The following is a 15699-nucleotide window of genomic DNA, read 5'->3' on the forward strand; positions in this document are numbered from 1 at the left end:
CTTTCCAGCTTACTTTAATACTTACCTATGCCTGGGCACACACATGTTAGATGGATTTTAGTCGTAATTTTGGGGTATTTCTTACAGGGAAGGTATTACAGGAAAAAAGAAATATGGTTCCTGTTCTTAAAGATGAGCTTCAATCTAACTTCAAGACAGATTTTACTCTACTTTCATGTTAACCAGTTATCCTGCGTAGTTCCACGGATACTAGTAGAAGACACAAGACTCCTGGATCTTTGACACAGGACTGTTTATTACTGTCAGTAGCTAGAGTAGTGCATTTTGTGCTCATTCCCTGAGCCCTCATTCCTCAGGGCACTGCAGAGATGGCCAGGTGATACTTACGGATGATACAGTTGGTCGTGTTATAGGAGGAAAAACTCTGAATGCAGGAAACTCAGATCTTTTATGATGGCCAGCAAGCAAGCCTTTTGCTCTAGGAGACACCATCTCTATTTGCTAAGGCTGCAAGCAACCCTGCTCTTTGCTCCAGAGGGTAGATACTGGAACAGAGGGTGCTCCCACCATGCTGGGGTGGTGTTGGTAGTGGTGAGTGGGTGGTATGATGTGGGGAGATGCTTTGTGAGCAGTTGTATCCAGAGAGTGGCAGATCCCAGGTGCTGTGCTGCATCGTTTGCCTTAGCTCTTTCTGTAGGCTGTGGTGAGCGATTGACAGATTTGGATGGGAGTGTGTCTTGAGATCTTTGACAGAGAATAGAATTGGTGGGAATAGAATGGGGGTAAGATGGCAGGCAGGGTGGTTGCTTGAATTTGGGGAGTAATTCAGGTAAGAAATGATGGAGGTTTAAACTAGAGTATTTGCAATGGAAAGAAGGGATGGATAGGAAGAGAGACTTTGCAGACCAACAGAATCTGATGACCTGCTGGTTATTGGAAGTCAGGGAGAGGGGAAAGCGAAAATGGACTCTAAGCTTCCCAGATGAGGTGGATGAGACCTTTAGCCAAGGCAGAATGCAAGATGAGCAGTAGGTTTGGGAGGGATAGAGACTGGTTTTGGGTATTCTGAATGCAAGTGGCATGTTATAAGTAATAGAATGAAAGCAAGAGGAGAGATGGCAGGAATTATTTTTAGAGAGGTAAGGTTTTGAGAGTGTAAGTCAAGACGATAGTGGAGAAAAGGACAGAATCTTTGTGAATGCCTCTATTTTGATGATGAGAGGAAGAAGAATAATGGAGACATAAGACCAGAGGTATAGGAGGAGAAGGAAGAAGGATGGTTGGAAGGGAATCCATAAGAGGAGAGATTCCAAGAAGAAAGAAGTCAGCTGTGTCAAATACTCTAGAAAGATCAGGTTGGTGGAGGAACAAGAAACAGCCATTGGGTTTAGTGGTTGGGAAGTCAAACTAAATAACAGCGAGGTTGTACTTGTTTTTTTCTTAGGTGTTATTCTTCTCACAAGAACCATATGAGACAGGTGGTATTATCCCCATTTGCATGAGCCCCTGAAGTGAAGAAACGTGATTTGATTCGTCTAAATCTCAGAGGTAGAGAGCAGTATACTACAACTTGCTTCCAAGACTGTGTTTTAAATACCCACGCTCTTAACCACAGTGAGCATGAGGAGATAGAGACACTATAGTCTGACCTTTTTTTTGAGGATGTTGGAGAGATGAAGGAAAGAAAAACAGAAGACAAGCTGTTAAAGAACAAAGTTTTAAAGTTTGAGAGTACTGTAGGAAAGGGAAGTTGGGAGGGAAGATTTAAGTAAATCTGAAAGTGTTCATCTAGATTCAGGATTAAGCCATTCTAAAGTTACATCTGCCTTTTTTCTGTAACAACTGCTTCATGGATTCTGAAGGTGCATCCTTGGCCTGAGAAAGATGCACTGTCTTTGCTGAGGATTGCTGCAACACCTCGGGAGGTCTCTTCATAGCAGACAAAATGTCAATACAGAATCTGCATATGACAATATATTAAAAATTTTAACGTATTGCGTTTTATGTTTTTGGAGTATATCACACTCTCTCACACAGTCTCCATAAAACTCGGTAGTTGAGCAGATATATATTAATAGGCTCAGTTGCACATGTGGTATCAGAGGCCAGAACAAGGTAGGGTAAAGCTGTCAGAGGTCACGCAACTAGGCAAAGCTGGGGTTTGGAGCCTAGTCTCCTGGCTCTAAGTCAGAATTATCCTATGGCAGCAGAAACAGGGTGAGAGGAAGAGTTGGTGGACAGTGCAACTTAGTGGTGATGGGGGAGCTTGATCCTACGGGAAGGCCCAGAGGCTGTGAAATACTCCTTTTGCCAAGGTTCATGCTGTGAGGAAAAACTGAAGGGCACATTGAGTGAGTCACAGCCAGTGCCTGTATTAGATACTGGGATAGGGAGACCTCTGGGAGAGTGTGGGGCCCCAAAGGTTACTAATGAAATCGGAAACTCCTACTCCGCCGCTTTCCTCTAGGCCCTGTCTCGGCACTTTGCCAGTAGCTTGGGTAGAAAGAATAGCAACAAGTCTACGGCATCTGGTCTGAAGCTAAAATGTTTTCTCTTGTGTTGCCTAGAAACTGAAAACGAGGCCAGCCACCTGTAGTATACAGTCCATTTTGACCGTAAGACAGAGGTTACAGCTAGTAAACTTTCTACCTTTCATATTTGAGACTTGGATTCGAGAGGATGAGACTTAGCATCAAGCCTTAGATGTATCTTTAGAAGCCTAAAATTGTCAGTACTTCCAAAAGTACGGGTTTAGACCCAGAAGTGGGTATTTGCTTTGCACTTTTTAAAATATTTCTCACCTTTCTCCTGGGATGGGACAATAGTGAGTGGATTTGACAGACAACCCCAGTGGGCACAGCCACCCTCACATGCCAAACTGTCTTGTTTCTGTGTTGAGTCCCTGGTTTGTTTGGGAGTGGGAAGACTGTGGGAATGAGATCCTAAGACCTTTCCTAAAAGTGCCTGCTGGTGGGGAGGCTAATCATCACAATACAGAAATGCGTTTACACAAAGAATAGGTGAAGGCGAACATGCCAGTGAAAGCAAGACTTATAGGAAAGAGAAAAACAGATTAGTTGATGGCAAATAATAGCTGTCTGTAATGTTTTTCTATCAGCTGTTCAAATAATTATCATCTGGGGGAAGATCTTACAAATGTTATTGGTGAGCAGGAATTGTATATTTTCCATGAGTCATTCTTGTTAAATAAATTTTGACTCTCTTCCCAGCATGTGCTTTATTTTATGAAAATGGGCTTATAGATTAAAGGACTTGGTTAGGGCATTTATATGTATCGTGCCTGGCTATTTTGCAATTAATTTTGAGTTTTATACTACAATTAAAGCTTTTAATGATTGCTTGGTATGTGTGAAGCTCAGGCACTTGCCTTATAAACATTATCTCCTTTAATGTTCACAGCAACCCAGTTCCCATCATTAACTCCATTTTCAGGTGAAGAAGCAGAGCACAGAGAGGTTGAATAACTTGCTAGGTCACATAGCTGGAAGGTGGCAGAGTTGGGAGTTTTCAGGATGTTGGTAACCTTAACTTGTAATAATTTATATCTTGTAACCTTAACACATTTGTATTTCCAAGATATATTTGTTTTTTATTTAAATGGAGATACCAAGGTCCAGAAAGTTTAAAATGTTATTCAGTATTATGTTGAATCTCATCTTTGTATAGCTCTACTTTATCTGCTGCCTCAATGCTTAGGAATTATCCCTTACCTGCTGCTTGGCAGTATTTAATGCACTGTAAGTGTTACAAATAATGCATTCTTCTCCCAAAGCTTTAGAATTATGTAAATACCGTATCTTAAATTTATGATGGTGATTATGTCCCTTTGATGGAGTAGAGAGTATCATTCTTCTGTCTGCTTATATTTAAAACCATTTTAATATAAATACACATTTTTTGACAGAATGTTATAATGTTATGAATTGCTGAGTATCTTGGAAGAGTATCTTTGTGTATGAACCTGTTTATTTTTATGTAACCCAGTGCAGCAGATAGCCTAGAAAGTGTTTGCTATACTTAGACATTTAAACATTAGTGCTTACTGAGGACTAGTTATAAATATATGTAAGGAACACGTTATCACATTTTTATAATCCACCTATGATCCGAAACAATATTCATGAGTCTCTTCTTGCTTTTCTTAATATTACCTTCATAATACATCATTCTTAGCCAGATTGCTAAGTATTTCCTCACAAGTTTTTCTAATTATTTCATGAAGAGTGCATTTTTCCTTCATTTTCAAGAATATTTCAAGATTAGCTAATGTTAGTAATTATACAGGAAAATATATACATATAAGGCATCTAAAATAATGATTAATATTTTTATGTGCATAAAAGCATGTTTGTTTGTTGTATAACCCATAGAGTTATACTGTCTTTACAGTGCTAGAGGGATATGCAAACCTATATTTGTATTTGTACATACACGTGTGTATATATATGCACATGTGCCTCATTAATAATGAAATGTTAGACTTTTGATGTAAATCCTGTGAGTGCCAGTATGAACATTAATGACCTTTTACCCCTGTTGTCAACACACGCGAGTGCAAATAAATGATTCAGTCTCTCCACAAATATTGATGAAGCATCTCATTCCATGCCAGGCAATCTGCTGGTTACTAGATGAGAGCTCAATGTTAGTTTACAGAACCATGGAATTTGAGAATGTATTTCTGTAGAATCATACGGCTGCAAAATCCTTTTTAATCATTTCATGCCTGTTACCATCAAAAGTGTTTATCTTTCACTTTGAGCCCTTCTCCTTTGTTGTTATATCTTTTTCTGTCTTACATTTTATTTCTGTATTTCCTTTACTGATTAATCATCGATATATTAATTGTTCATTTATTTTTCAATTCATTTGTTAAATGTATACCATAGGCTAAGGACAAGTTGAGGTATTAAGAATATAGAGCTATCAGGTATAAAAACTGCACCTGAAGCTGAGAAGATAAGAAAGAACTTCTTGGCCTATTTAGTTTCAAGTTACTCTCTTTTAATTATAATTGTCTCTTTAATTTTACCCTGTGTCTTCACTTGATTCCACCTCACTGCCTAAAATATAAGTACTCAACAATTCCTGTGAAATTAACAGGAAATTAAATGTTATGTAATTTCTAGCCTATCTTCTCATTTATTTCCAGTTTTTCCTCCCTTTTATTTTGTATTCTTCTCCCTGCTTACCATTTCTATTTTTAAAAATTACCTGTCTTTTCTCTTCTGCTTCCTTTATTCTAATGCTACTTTTTGTTTTCAAATAATCACATTTATCTGCCAGTTGTAGCCACTCTAGCCTTTACCTCTCTTGTTTACCTGCATTTATCAGCCCTCTTAAGTTTTATTTTCCTTTTGCATCTGATTTTTTAACTATACCAGAACATCTTATTTTCTGTCTTGCTTCTCCAGCCCACCTACAGGGACCAGTGGATGCCCACTAGTGCTCAGTAGTTCCATGCAGGTGTTTTCTGGAGCTGAATGGTCTCTGGCTCTGGTAACACCATTTGGGTTTGAGAGGGAAACAGTTGAGCAGAGATGATGATGAAACTTGACTGCTTCCCACTGTTTGACCCTCTCCTCAAGGAAGATGTAGGTGATGTGAGTAGTGCTCTATGACAGTGTTGTGGGAGATTGGAGGAGACAGTTGGTAGGAAGTAAGACACATTTGATTTTACCTTATCCATTTTGCCCAGAGACAGCTGTCATCAGCTGCTCATCACTGTAGTGGAGATAAGCTTACCTGTTCTTTGCTAACTATCAGAACCAATCTCAATCTAATTTATTAAGAGAGAAAAAAAAAACTTTGGGCCTGTAAACACATTGACCAGGTTATAAATTTTTGTTAAAAGTTAGAAAATATATCAATATCATCACTGAACATTTATATCCTGAAAAATCACAATAATTTGGATATTTTAACTTAAATTTTTCAGTTCTGAATTGTGATGTCCATTTTGGCCCAAGTCTATATTCATAGTTCTATATCAATTTCAAGTCAGATCAACCTAGCTATACCTATTCTGTGCCCAACTACTCTATACAAGGCACCATAAAAGCTATTAAAAGCAAAAACCAAGGTTGACCAAGTATCTTTCTAGGTAATATCTCTGTGTTTGGAGAGAAGGTGGAATACAGGTTCACGATTCTTCATCTGAAAATTCCGAGGCTTGGTGTGTTTTGGAATTTAGACCTTTTTAATTAAAAAAGATAATAGATCATTCAGAACATAGGCACAGGCAAAGATTTCATGATGAAGATGCCAAAAGCAATCGCAACAAAAGCAAAAATTGACAAATGGGATCTTACTAAACTAAAGAGCTTTTGCACAGCAAAAGAAACTATCACCAGAGCAAACAGACACCCTATAGAATGGGAGAAAATTTTTGCAATATATCCATCTGACAAAGGTGTAATATCCAGAATCTATAAGGAACTTAAAATTACGTGAGAAAAACAACCTTACTGAAAAGTGGGCAAAGGACATGAACAGACACTTCTCAAGAGAAGACATACATGTGGCCAACAAACATAGGAAAAAAAAGTGCAACATCATTAATCATTAGAGAAATGCAAGTCAAAACCACAATGAGATACCATCTCAAGCCGGTCAGAATGGCTATTACTAAAAAGTCAAAAAACAGATGCTGGTGAGATTGTGGAGAAAAAGGAACACACTATCGATGAGAGTGTAAATTAGTTCAGCCATTGTGAAAGACAGTGGCGATTCCTTAAAGACCTAGAGGCAGAAATACCATTTGACCCAGCAATTCCATTACTGGGTATACACCCAAAGGAAAGTAAATTGTTTTATTATAAAGACACATGCATGCGTATGTTCACTGCATTACTTTTCACAACAGCAAAGACATGGAATCAACCCAAATGCCCATCAATGATAGACTGGATAAAGAAAATGCGGTACATTTAATATACCATGGAATACTATGCTGCCATAAAAAGGAATGAGATCATGTCCTTTGCAGGGACATGGATGGAGCTGGAGCCCATTTTTCTTAGCAAAGTAATGTAGAAACAGAAAACCAAATATCTCATGTTTTCACTTACAAGTGGGAGCTAAATAATAACACAGGGACACATGGGGGGAACAACACACACTGGGACCTGTCAAAGGGCGGGGGAGAGGGGAGGAGGGAGAGGCTCAAGAAGAATAGCTAATGGATGCTGGGCTTAATACCTGAGTGTGCAGCAAACCACTATTGCACACGTTTACCTATGTAACCTGCACATCCTGCACATGTACCCCTGAACTTAAAAGTTGGAGATAAAAAAATGGAAAAAACAATAAAAAGGTAATATGGGACATACACTGAATAGAATATTACATCTCCAGGCAGGTTTGGTGTGGAAATTACTTTTAACATGTGAAATATGAACATTCAGAGTGGAAAAAATACTTAACCTGATTTCAGGTCATGCATTTATACTTTCTCAGCTTCAGGATTTCTTTTCGATTTTAAAAATTATTTCAATCTCTCTGTTAAATTTCCCCAATAAATTTCTGAATTGATTCTCTGTATATTCTTGAAGTTTATTGAGAAGGAAGCTCATCTTCTTTAAATTTCTTAGAGAGATCGCACATCTTCATCACTTTAGGGTTGGTCTGTGGTGCCTTATATTGCCTGTTAGATGAGGTCATATTTCCCTGAATGTTCTTTTAAAAGTTGTTTATTTTTTTAGGGACAAGGTTTTGCTATGTTGCCTAGGATGGAGTGCAGAGACTATTCACAGGTGCAGTCATAGCACACTTTGGCCTTGAACTCCTATGCTCAAGCAGTCCTTCTCCCTCAGCCTCCCAAGTAGCTGGGATTACAGGCACTCGCCACTGTGCCAGTCCCTGAATGCTCTTGATGCTTGTAGGTGTGTGTGACAGTGTCTGTGCATTGAGGGATTAGCTATTTATTTTCATCTACCCAGTCTGGCTTTGTGCCTGTTCTTCAGAGGGCCTTCCAGGATTCTAAGCTGACTGACTCTTGGGTTTCCTGAGCCTGTGACCACTGCAGCTGTCTCAGCACTAGAGGATGCTCTAAGCCCAGGCTTGCCACGAGTCTCTTCAGGACTCAGAAGTTGATGTGGCTTTCTGCCCCAGATGGACCTGGGGAAGACCCAAAAAAGGTACTGGGACTGTGTGGGAATACTGGCCAAGACCTGAGTCCAGAAGACTGTTCTAGGATGTGTCTCCCAGCAGGTCTCTGCATGGTGGGATGAATTTCTGACTATAGCAGAATGGGCTGGAGTTGAGATGAGGCCCTCTTGGGATCTGCTCTGGGGCAGAGGCTGGAGAGCCAGGCTCTTTGGGTGTATGTCTCCTAGTAGGTCTCAACACAAGATTGTTCCCTGATTGCAGTGGGAGGGGCGGGAGCTGAGCCTGGGTGCCCTTAGGATCTGTTGTGGGGCAGAGGTTGGCAAGCCCATCTGGAAGGCTCTGGCTCCCAGGCTGCAAGACATGGGTGAGTCTCCCTCTGGGTCCCTGTGCAAGCAGCTCTGAGCTGGGACCTTGGCTGAGGGGCCCTGGAGCCAAGCCACAGGGCAAGTCTCAGGTTCACTGCTGAAACCACTGTTAGTATGCAGATGAACCTTTTTGCCAAAGCACCAATGTGCAAGATTCCTTTTGGACCCCTTGGCAGATAGTTTCAGCTGCAGGCTCAAGGCCAAACAGGGCTGTAGCCAAGTCCCTTGGAGGACTGGATCATTGTCAAGCTTGAATCTAGGAGCAAGCTGGTGGCACATCAGCCACCTGGATGTTGGTCTGCACTCTCAAAGCGACCCTCCCAGGTCTTGGGCTCCACCAAGGTTTTACAAACTTTTACCTGAATCCTGAGATGCCCTCAGAGAGACTTTGATGGTGGATGGATGCAGAATTCTTACTGTCGTATGGGGATATGAGCAGGTTACTTTCTATGCCACCATCTTGGTGATGCCACTCCTCTATCCGTTAACGCTTTTGATTTTGGGAATTGCGACCAAGATTGTGGACTTGTTTTAAGATGTACCCTGGTGGGTGCAGTGGCTCTTGCCTGTAATCCCAGCACTTTGGGATGCCCTGAGGCGGTAGGACCACTTGAGCCACGAGTTTGAGACCAGCCCAGGCAACATAGTGAGACCTGCTCTCTACAAAAGATAAATTCAGCCAAGTGTGGTAGCATGTGCTTGTAGTCGCAGCTAGTCGAGGGGCTGACATGGGAGGATAGCTTGATCCAAGGAGGTCAAGGCTGCAGGGAGCTGTTACCACACCACTGCATTCCACCCTGGATGACAGAATGAGACCCTGCCTTAAAAATAAAAAATTTAAATGTAATCAAGTGTTAAATTAAAAGGAATCAATTATGAGTTATGCTTAGAAGAAGGGAGTATCACTGTGGGCCGGTGTCAAAAAGGGGATTTTTATCCGGTTTTGAAGGTTTAGATGGGAATTGTACTCACTGTCGAATCTTGGGCAACCAGAATAGCACCTGGCACATATCTGATGAATAAATATATGACAGTTGAATAAATCTGTGAGGAGAAGGGGAAGAGCATTCCTGCTGGGGAGACTTCAGCCTGCATGTAGCCGCAGAGGATGCAATGAACTTGGTTATTTGTGGGTGATGGTCGAGCCGTCTGTTGTGATTAAGTTGAATACACTGCAGTCCCTATAGGAGGATGAGGTGAGGCCCGTCGTGGATGTGTGCGTGTGTGTGCCTTACATACTTGTTAAGGTTAGAGGATGTGGGCTGGATCTGAAGGCTTGCCCTTAAATGGGGATCCAGGGGACATTAGATAATAATAGTGGTTTGAAAATATAGAAGACAGTGTTCAGAATGGATTATAGTTGTGTGTTTCTTTTTAGGGATTCCATAATAAATGTGTGTGCATGAAATTCAGGACTGTGTTGAAGAGGCAGAAATTAGTCTGAAGTTTGAAGAAAGAGTGGACATTGACTTGTTGCATTTGGAAAGTGACAGGGAAGAAGTCAAAGATTTCAAATTTCTAATACTTGTTGATCAGAAATAGTGATCCCTTTGGTTGACAGGGAAATTTGGAAAAGAAGCTGGAAAGGACATGATAAACTCACTAATATGCCTTGGCATATTGATTGGTTTATATCCTTGAAATGTATTTGATGCCTTTTATGTGAACATATATGTGTTCATAGATAAAAAGTATGTTCCAGCTCTCATTTAGTTCAGAGCCTTTGAGAACAGTGTAGCAAGAAATAGAAAATCGAACAAGACTTGAGTGTATGTATTTTACGTGCTATTTCCAAGCTGCTTTTTGTGCAAGGTTTATTTAAATTTCATTTAAAAATGTAGAAACTGTGTTGAGTAGCTTTAATTCCCCCTTGCACCTCTCAGTATGCATTAGCAATTAACTGTACTTCTCTCAGGTTGATGAATTTGAACTTGATCAATTATTTGATAGTAATTACCGGCACAGAGTGATTATTATTGCCGAAGTGACATTCTTATTTCATCTCTCCATATAATTCAGGGCCTTTTCACAGAGGCATGTTTGCTTGAATGCAAAGTATGATTTGCTCTTTTGGCTTCTACCGCTGAGGTCAAACTTTTTAAGGTTTCTTAACTAGAGTAGTATTGAAACCCTCTGATATTTTAAACTATCTGGACATGCCCTTCTGGCTTCCAAAAAGAAGGAAGGAATGAGGCTCAGTCTTTTTTCCTGTATCAGGCTCAAAAGGTCTCTGATTTTTGTGTTTTTTGGCAACTTTCTTTTCTTTTTTCCAACTCCTGGCAGGGCTGTGTGGCCTACTTCTCCCTTGTAGTCACTGAGTGCTCCCCCTCAGGAAGGTGTGTCTCTGCTGCTGTGACTCCTTAGCGTTCTGAGAAGACTTAGGTAGACTAAGGGCTAGCCTTTACTCTTCTGGTTCTTTAAGCTCTAATGAGATAGAGAGTAATTATTAGCTTGCTTGGGCTGCCATAATAAAGTATCACAGGTTGGGTGACTTAAACCAGGGGTCCCCAATCCCCAGACCATGGCCTATTAGGAACCAGGCCTCACAGCTGGTGAGCAGTGGGCGAGCCTTATGGCCTGAGCTCCGCCTCCTGTCAGATCAGTGGCGACATTAGATTGTGATAGGAGTGCAAATCCTATTGTGAACTGCACATGTGAGCGATCTAGGTTGTGTGCTCCTTATGAGAATCTAATAATAAATGTAATGCACTTGAATCATTCTGAAACCATCCCCCCACCCCAGTCGGTGGAAAAATTGTCTTCCACGAAACCGGGCCCTGGTGCCAAAAAGGTTGGGGACGGGGGCTGCTGAATAAACAATAGAAATCAATTTTCTCACAATTCTGGGGGCTACAAGTCCAATATTAAGCTATCAGCAGGGTTGATTTCTTCTGAGGCCTCTCTCTGGCATGGGGATGGCTGTCTTCCCCCTGTGTCTTCTCATGGTCCCCCTCTGTACATGTCTGTGTCCTCATCTCTTCTTACAAGGCCTCCAGTCATGGTGGATTTGTGCCCACCCTGGTGACCTCATTTTAATTTAATTACTTTTTTTTCAAGACCTTATTTCTAAATACAGTCACATTTGGAAGTACTGAGGATTAGGATGTCAACAGATGAATTTAGGGGGATACAATTCAGCCTATAACAGAAGGAAAAATAGGACATTTGCAAAACTTAAAAAATAAGGAATAAAAAGCAAAGAGGATTTATATTCATTTGGGTATATACCCAGTAATATAAATCATCCTATTATACACACACATGCACATATATATTCATTGCAGCCCTACTCACAATAGCAAAGACATGGAATCAGCCTAAATGCCCATCAGTGATAGACTGGTTAAAGAAAATGTGGGGTCAGGTGTATTGGCTCATGCCTGCAATCCCAGCACTTTGGGAGGCGGAGGCAGGCAGACCACCTGAGGTCAGAAGTTCGAGACAAGCCTGACCAACATGGTGAAACCCTGTCTCTACTAAAAACACAAAATTAGCTGGGCGTGGTGGAGCATGCCTGTAATCCTAGCTACTTGGGAGGCTGAGACAGGAGAATCACTTGAACCTGGGAGGCGGAGGTTGCAGTGAGCCGAGATTGCTCTATTATACTCCAGCCTGGGCAACAAGAGTGAAACTCTATCTCCAAAAGAAACAAAATGTGGTACATACTGTACCACAGACTACTATACAGCCCTAAAATGGAATGAGGATCATGTCCTTTGCTGGGACGTGGATGGAACTGGAGGCCATTATCCTTAGCAAAGTAATGCAGGAAAAGAAAACCAAACACTGCATGTTCTCGGTTATAAGTGGGAGCTAAACGATGAGAACTCATGGACATATAGAGGAGAACAACACATACTGGGGCCTATGGGAGGGTGGAGGGTGGGAAGAGGGAGGGGATCAGGAAGAAGAATTAATGAGCACTAGGCTTAGTACCTGGGTGACGAAATAGTCTGTACAACAAATGCCATGACACAGGTTTATTATCTATGTAACACACCTGTACATGCACCCCTGAACTTAAAAGTTAAAAAAAATAGTATATGTAACTATAATTTTTAAAAAGGCAAAGAGAAAAAGAACAAAACTTGACAAGGAAGAATGAATGCTTTTGTGTGTGCGCTGTGAGTTACAATCTGTAGGACACGTGTTAGTATCGTCTCATTTTCCTCCCAGCATAACATAGGGTATAGGATGCAGTACTTGATCTCAGATACAGCATAGAGACTCCGAGAGGTTTCCTCTTTTCCTCATGAGTGACTGAACTGACTTGAATCTAATTCTTTAGACTCTGACTAGTATTCTTTTCATCACTCCGAGCAGGGAGGTGAAAAAGTAAACCCTCGTGGGCAAATTCCAGGGCCTTTTGTTTTGTTATTTTGTTTTGGAAACTTTGGAGTTTAGAGGCATCATCTGCCTGTCTGCCAGTTGTGTTCTTGTTACCTTTAACATTCGTAGCGGAGAAAATAAACACACAGCCAGAAAGCTGCAACTCGTTTGAGAAGTAAATATAAGTCACATTTTTTGGAAGTCATTATTATGAAAATTTTCAAGCATAAAAAAGTAGAGAGATTGGTACAATGAATTCCCATATTCTCATCCAGATTCAATAATTATCAAGATTTTGCCACAGTTGTTTCGTCTATCCCTTTTTCCCTCTTAAAGCAAATGTAAGGTTACTTTCACCCCTTTCAGGATGCAACTTTAAACAAATGGAGATTTTTTTACCCTTAATGTCACTCAGTTTGCTAATTGCATAAAAAATGTCTTTTCATCATTGATTTGTTCAGATCAGAATCTAAATGATAAGAATATTTGTTCAGCATACCAAATTATGTTTGACAGTACATTTTTCTTTTATATGTCTCTTGTTCTCAGGGAGAATTCGTTTTCAGATTTCTGTAGAGAGAGAGGATGCATTGATTTGGTTCATTTTGCAGTATACTTTGTGGTGATATTGATTTGAAGTTTCACAGCTCCTCACTGGACAGGACGTGTAACAACTTTAAAAAAAAATTACAGTTTTGCTTTAGTTTTGAATGAATTTCCATGGTTTTCAAGAATCATCCAAACAATGATTTCTTTCTATGTACTAATCATCACCATATTTTTAAAAGGCTAAAACTTTTGAAAAAAAATGTAAACAAGTAAATACAATAAACATAAAAGTTTTAGTGCATCTTTACAAATTGGATTGGTATTCATTTCAATGTATCCATGATACTTAACTAACTTATTAACATTGAGGCATTTCATTTTTGTCCACATGGAACATTGTTTGCTGAGATTATTTTTTTAACCACAACTTACAGATGAAAAGCTAGTAAAACAAGTTGTTAAACACTTGCTTTTTCCAAAGGTTATTTTTATAGTTAACAGGAATGCTGCTAATGTTAGCAAAGATTTTGAATGCAACTGTTTGATGGCTTTTAAAATATGATAGTCTTCTATTTTGCTAATAGTTTGTTTCTTCCCATAGGTATAAATGACCAAGGATTGTACAGAGTTGTGGGGGTGAGTTCAAAGGTCCAGAGACTTCTGAGTATGTTAATGGGTATGCCTCTTTTCTAATCATTTTTCCATGTGTTATTTGTGTATGTTCATTGACTTCACAGCTTAATATTTCATAGTAATGTAGAGAATACTTGTCATTCCATTCCTCTACTTTCTACAGGAGTTTTCTGCTGAACAGAGACAATTGACCCACAGAAGTAGATTAGTATTTGCATCAGCATAGATTGTCTATTACCTCTTATTAAGAAATGAAAAAAGAATGCACCCCCTGGTTGACTATCTTCCTGTGCTTGCTTCTCACAGGGAAGTGGCAGTCAGGCCTCTATGATTTGCATGGCTTCCAAATAGCCTGTCCAGAATTGTGACAGTACATTTGGTTGGACAAGACCACTGGGACTCGCTCATTTTTATGGAGCTTCCAAAACTGTCATTTGACAGCAAGGGTCTGATTCTCAGGGATTCATTGGTATTCACAGTGGCTTGTTTGTAGTTCACACCAGGCTCTCCTCCAGAACCATGCATGCTCCATCTGTGCTGATAACACAGTGTTCTTTGGCATCGCAGACTAGAGGAAGCCAGAAAGTGAATTCATTTCATTACCCCAGACATTATGTGAATGACAAAGCGCTTTTACATTACACACTGCTGTCAGTTCATTTCCACCTGTAAGACACTCCACTTCTCCCCCACCCCAAAACAGGCTGCCTCTTGAAGAGTGATGATAACTCATCAGGCTAGAGGGCCTGTGTATCAAACCAATCTGTCATTATGATCTTGCTACATATTAATTTATTTGATACCTTACTTTAATTAATCAGTATTAACAATGCCCTCAGGTGTGCTGTGAATGCATTCCAACCTGTCTGCATTTTAAAACATTATAGCAAAGAGTCATTTTTAGGAAGCATGAGCCAAGTTGAATAAAATCAACTGTCATGCTACAGATAGGATTGCTTGTTTGCCTATATTTGAATTAAGGATTTAATAAGCAACAATCTTTTGTAAGCTATTAACCACAGGAGAAATTGCCCATCATCAGTTGGAGAGCCTTATTAGAATACATTCGCTTCCATAAGCTGTTTTCATTTTCTGCCTCTCTGGTTTAACTTGGTTGTGCAATTTTGGCAGTCAGATTTTCCTTTTTACCAGTAGTGGTCTCCAAATTAAATAGACTCAGGTTGCCAGTGGTTCAGTAGCAGCTGGAAGAATTTAATGGGACTACAGCATCTGCTTTTACTTAATTTTAAAATTAGAAACACTTCTTTCATTTCCAAGATGGTGTTATGATGATTAGAACTGGAAGAGTATATAGATAACAGAATGGGAAATGTGGACTGAAAGGCACATTTTGCTGGTAAATTGGTCCTAAGGACCTGGCATTATTTTTATTATCATCTTGTTCCTGTTCAAGGAAAGTTTGAACAAGGGTTTTTCTGTGGTCACCTTGAAGTGCTAAGCTGTCTCAAAATTTGTTGGTCATCTCATAAAATTCTACGTGTACAGCATTGCTCAACTCAGTGTGGTAGTTTGCTCTGCTCATGGGAAATGTCCCAAGCCAGTCCTTAACTTACAAGGTGTTTTAAAATATCTAAACCCTCAAAAAATTCATGACCTGGAAAACTGTTTTTACTTTTCATGAGCCTCAGAGTAGAGAAGCCCAGGACATGAGTGTGACACAACCTCACACATATTGCTGGCAAGGGAAATGCTTATGTTTTCAGTAATACCA

General features: G+C 40.1%; 1 protein-coding gene across 1 annotated transcript in view; it reads left to right on the plus strand.

Annotated features, from left to right (window-relative positions):
• The window catches only part of ARHGAP10 (Rho GTPase activating protein 10), a 348170-nt gene that overhangs the window by 191423 nt on the left and 141048 nt on the right, over positions 1-15699 (plus strand). The window contains exon 14 of the mRNA XM_030816218.1: positions 13936-14010. Within this exon, the coding sequence (XP_030672078.1) occupies positions 13936-14010 (75 nt within the window). The remainder of the gene's footprint in view (positions 1-13935; positions 14011-15699) is intronic.

Source organism: Nomascus leucogenys, chromosome 7b (genome assembly GCF_006542625.1).
Source record: "Nomascus leucogenys isolate Asia chromosome 7b, Asia_NLE_v1, whole genome shotgun sequence".
NCBI classification, from domain to species: domain Eukaryota; kingdom Metazoa; phylum Chordata; class Mammalia; order Primates; family Hylobatidae; genus Nomascus; species Nomascus leucogenys.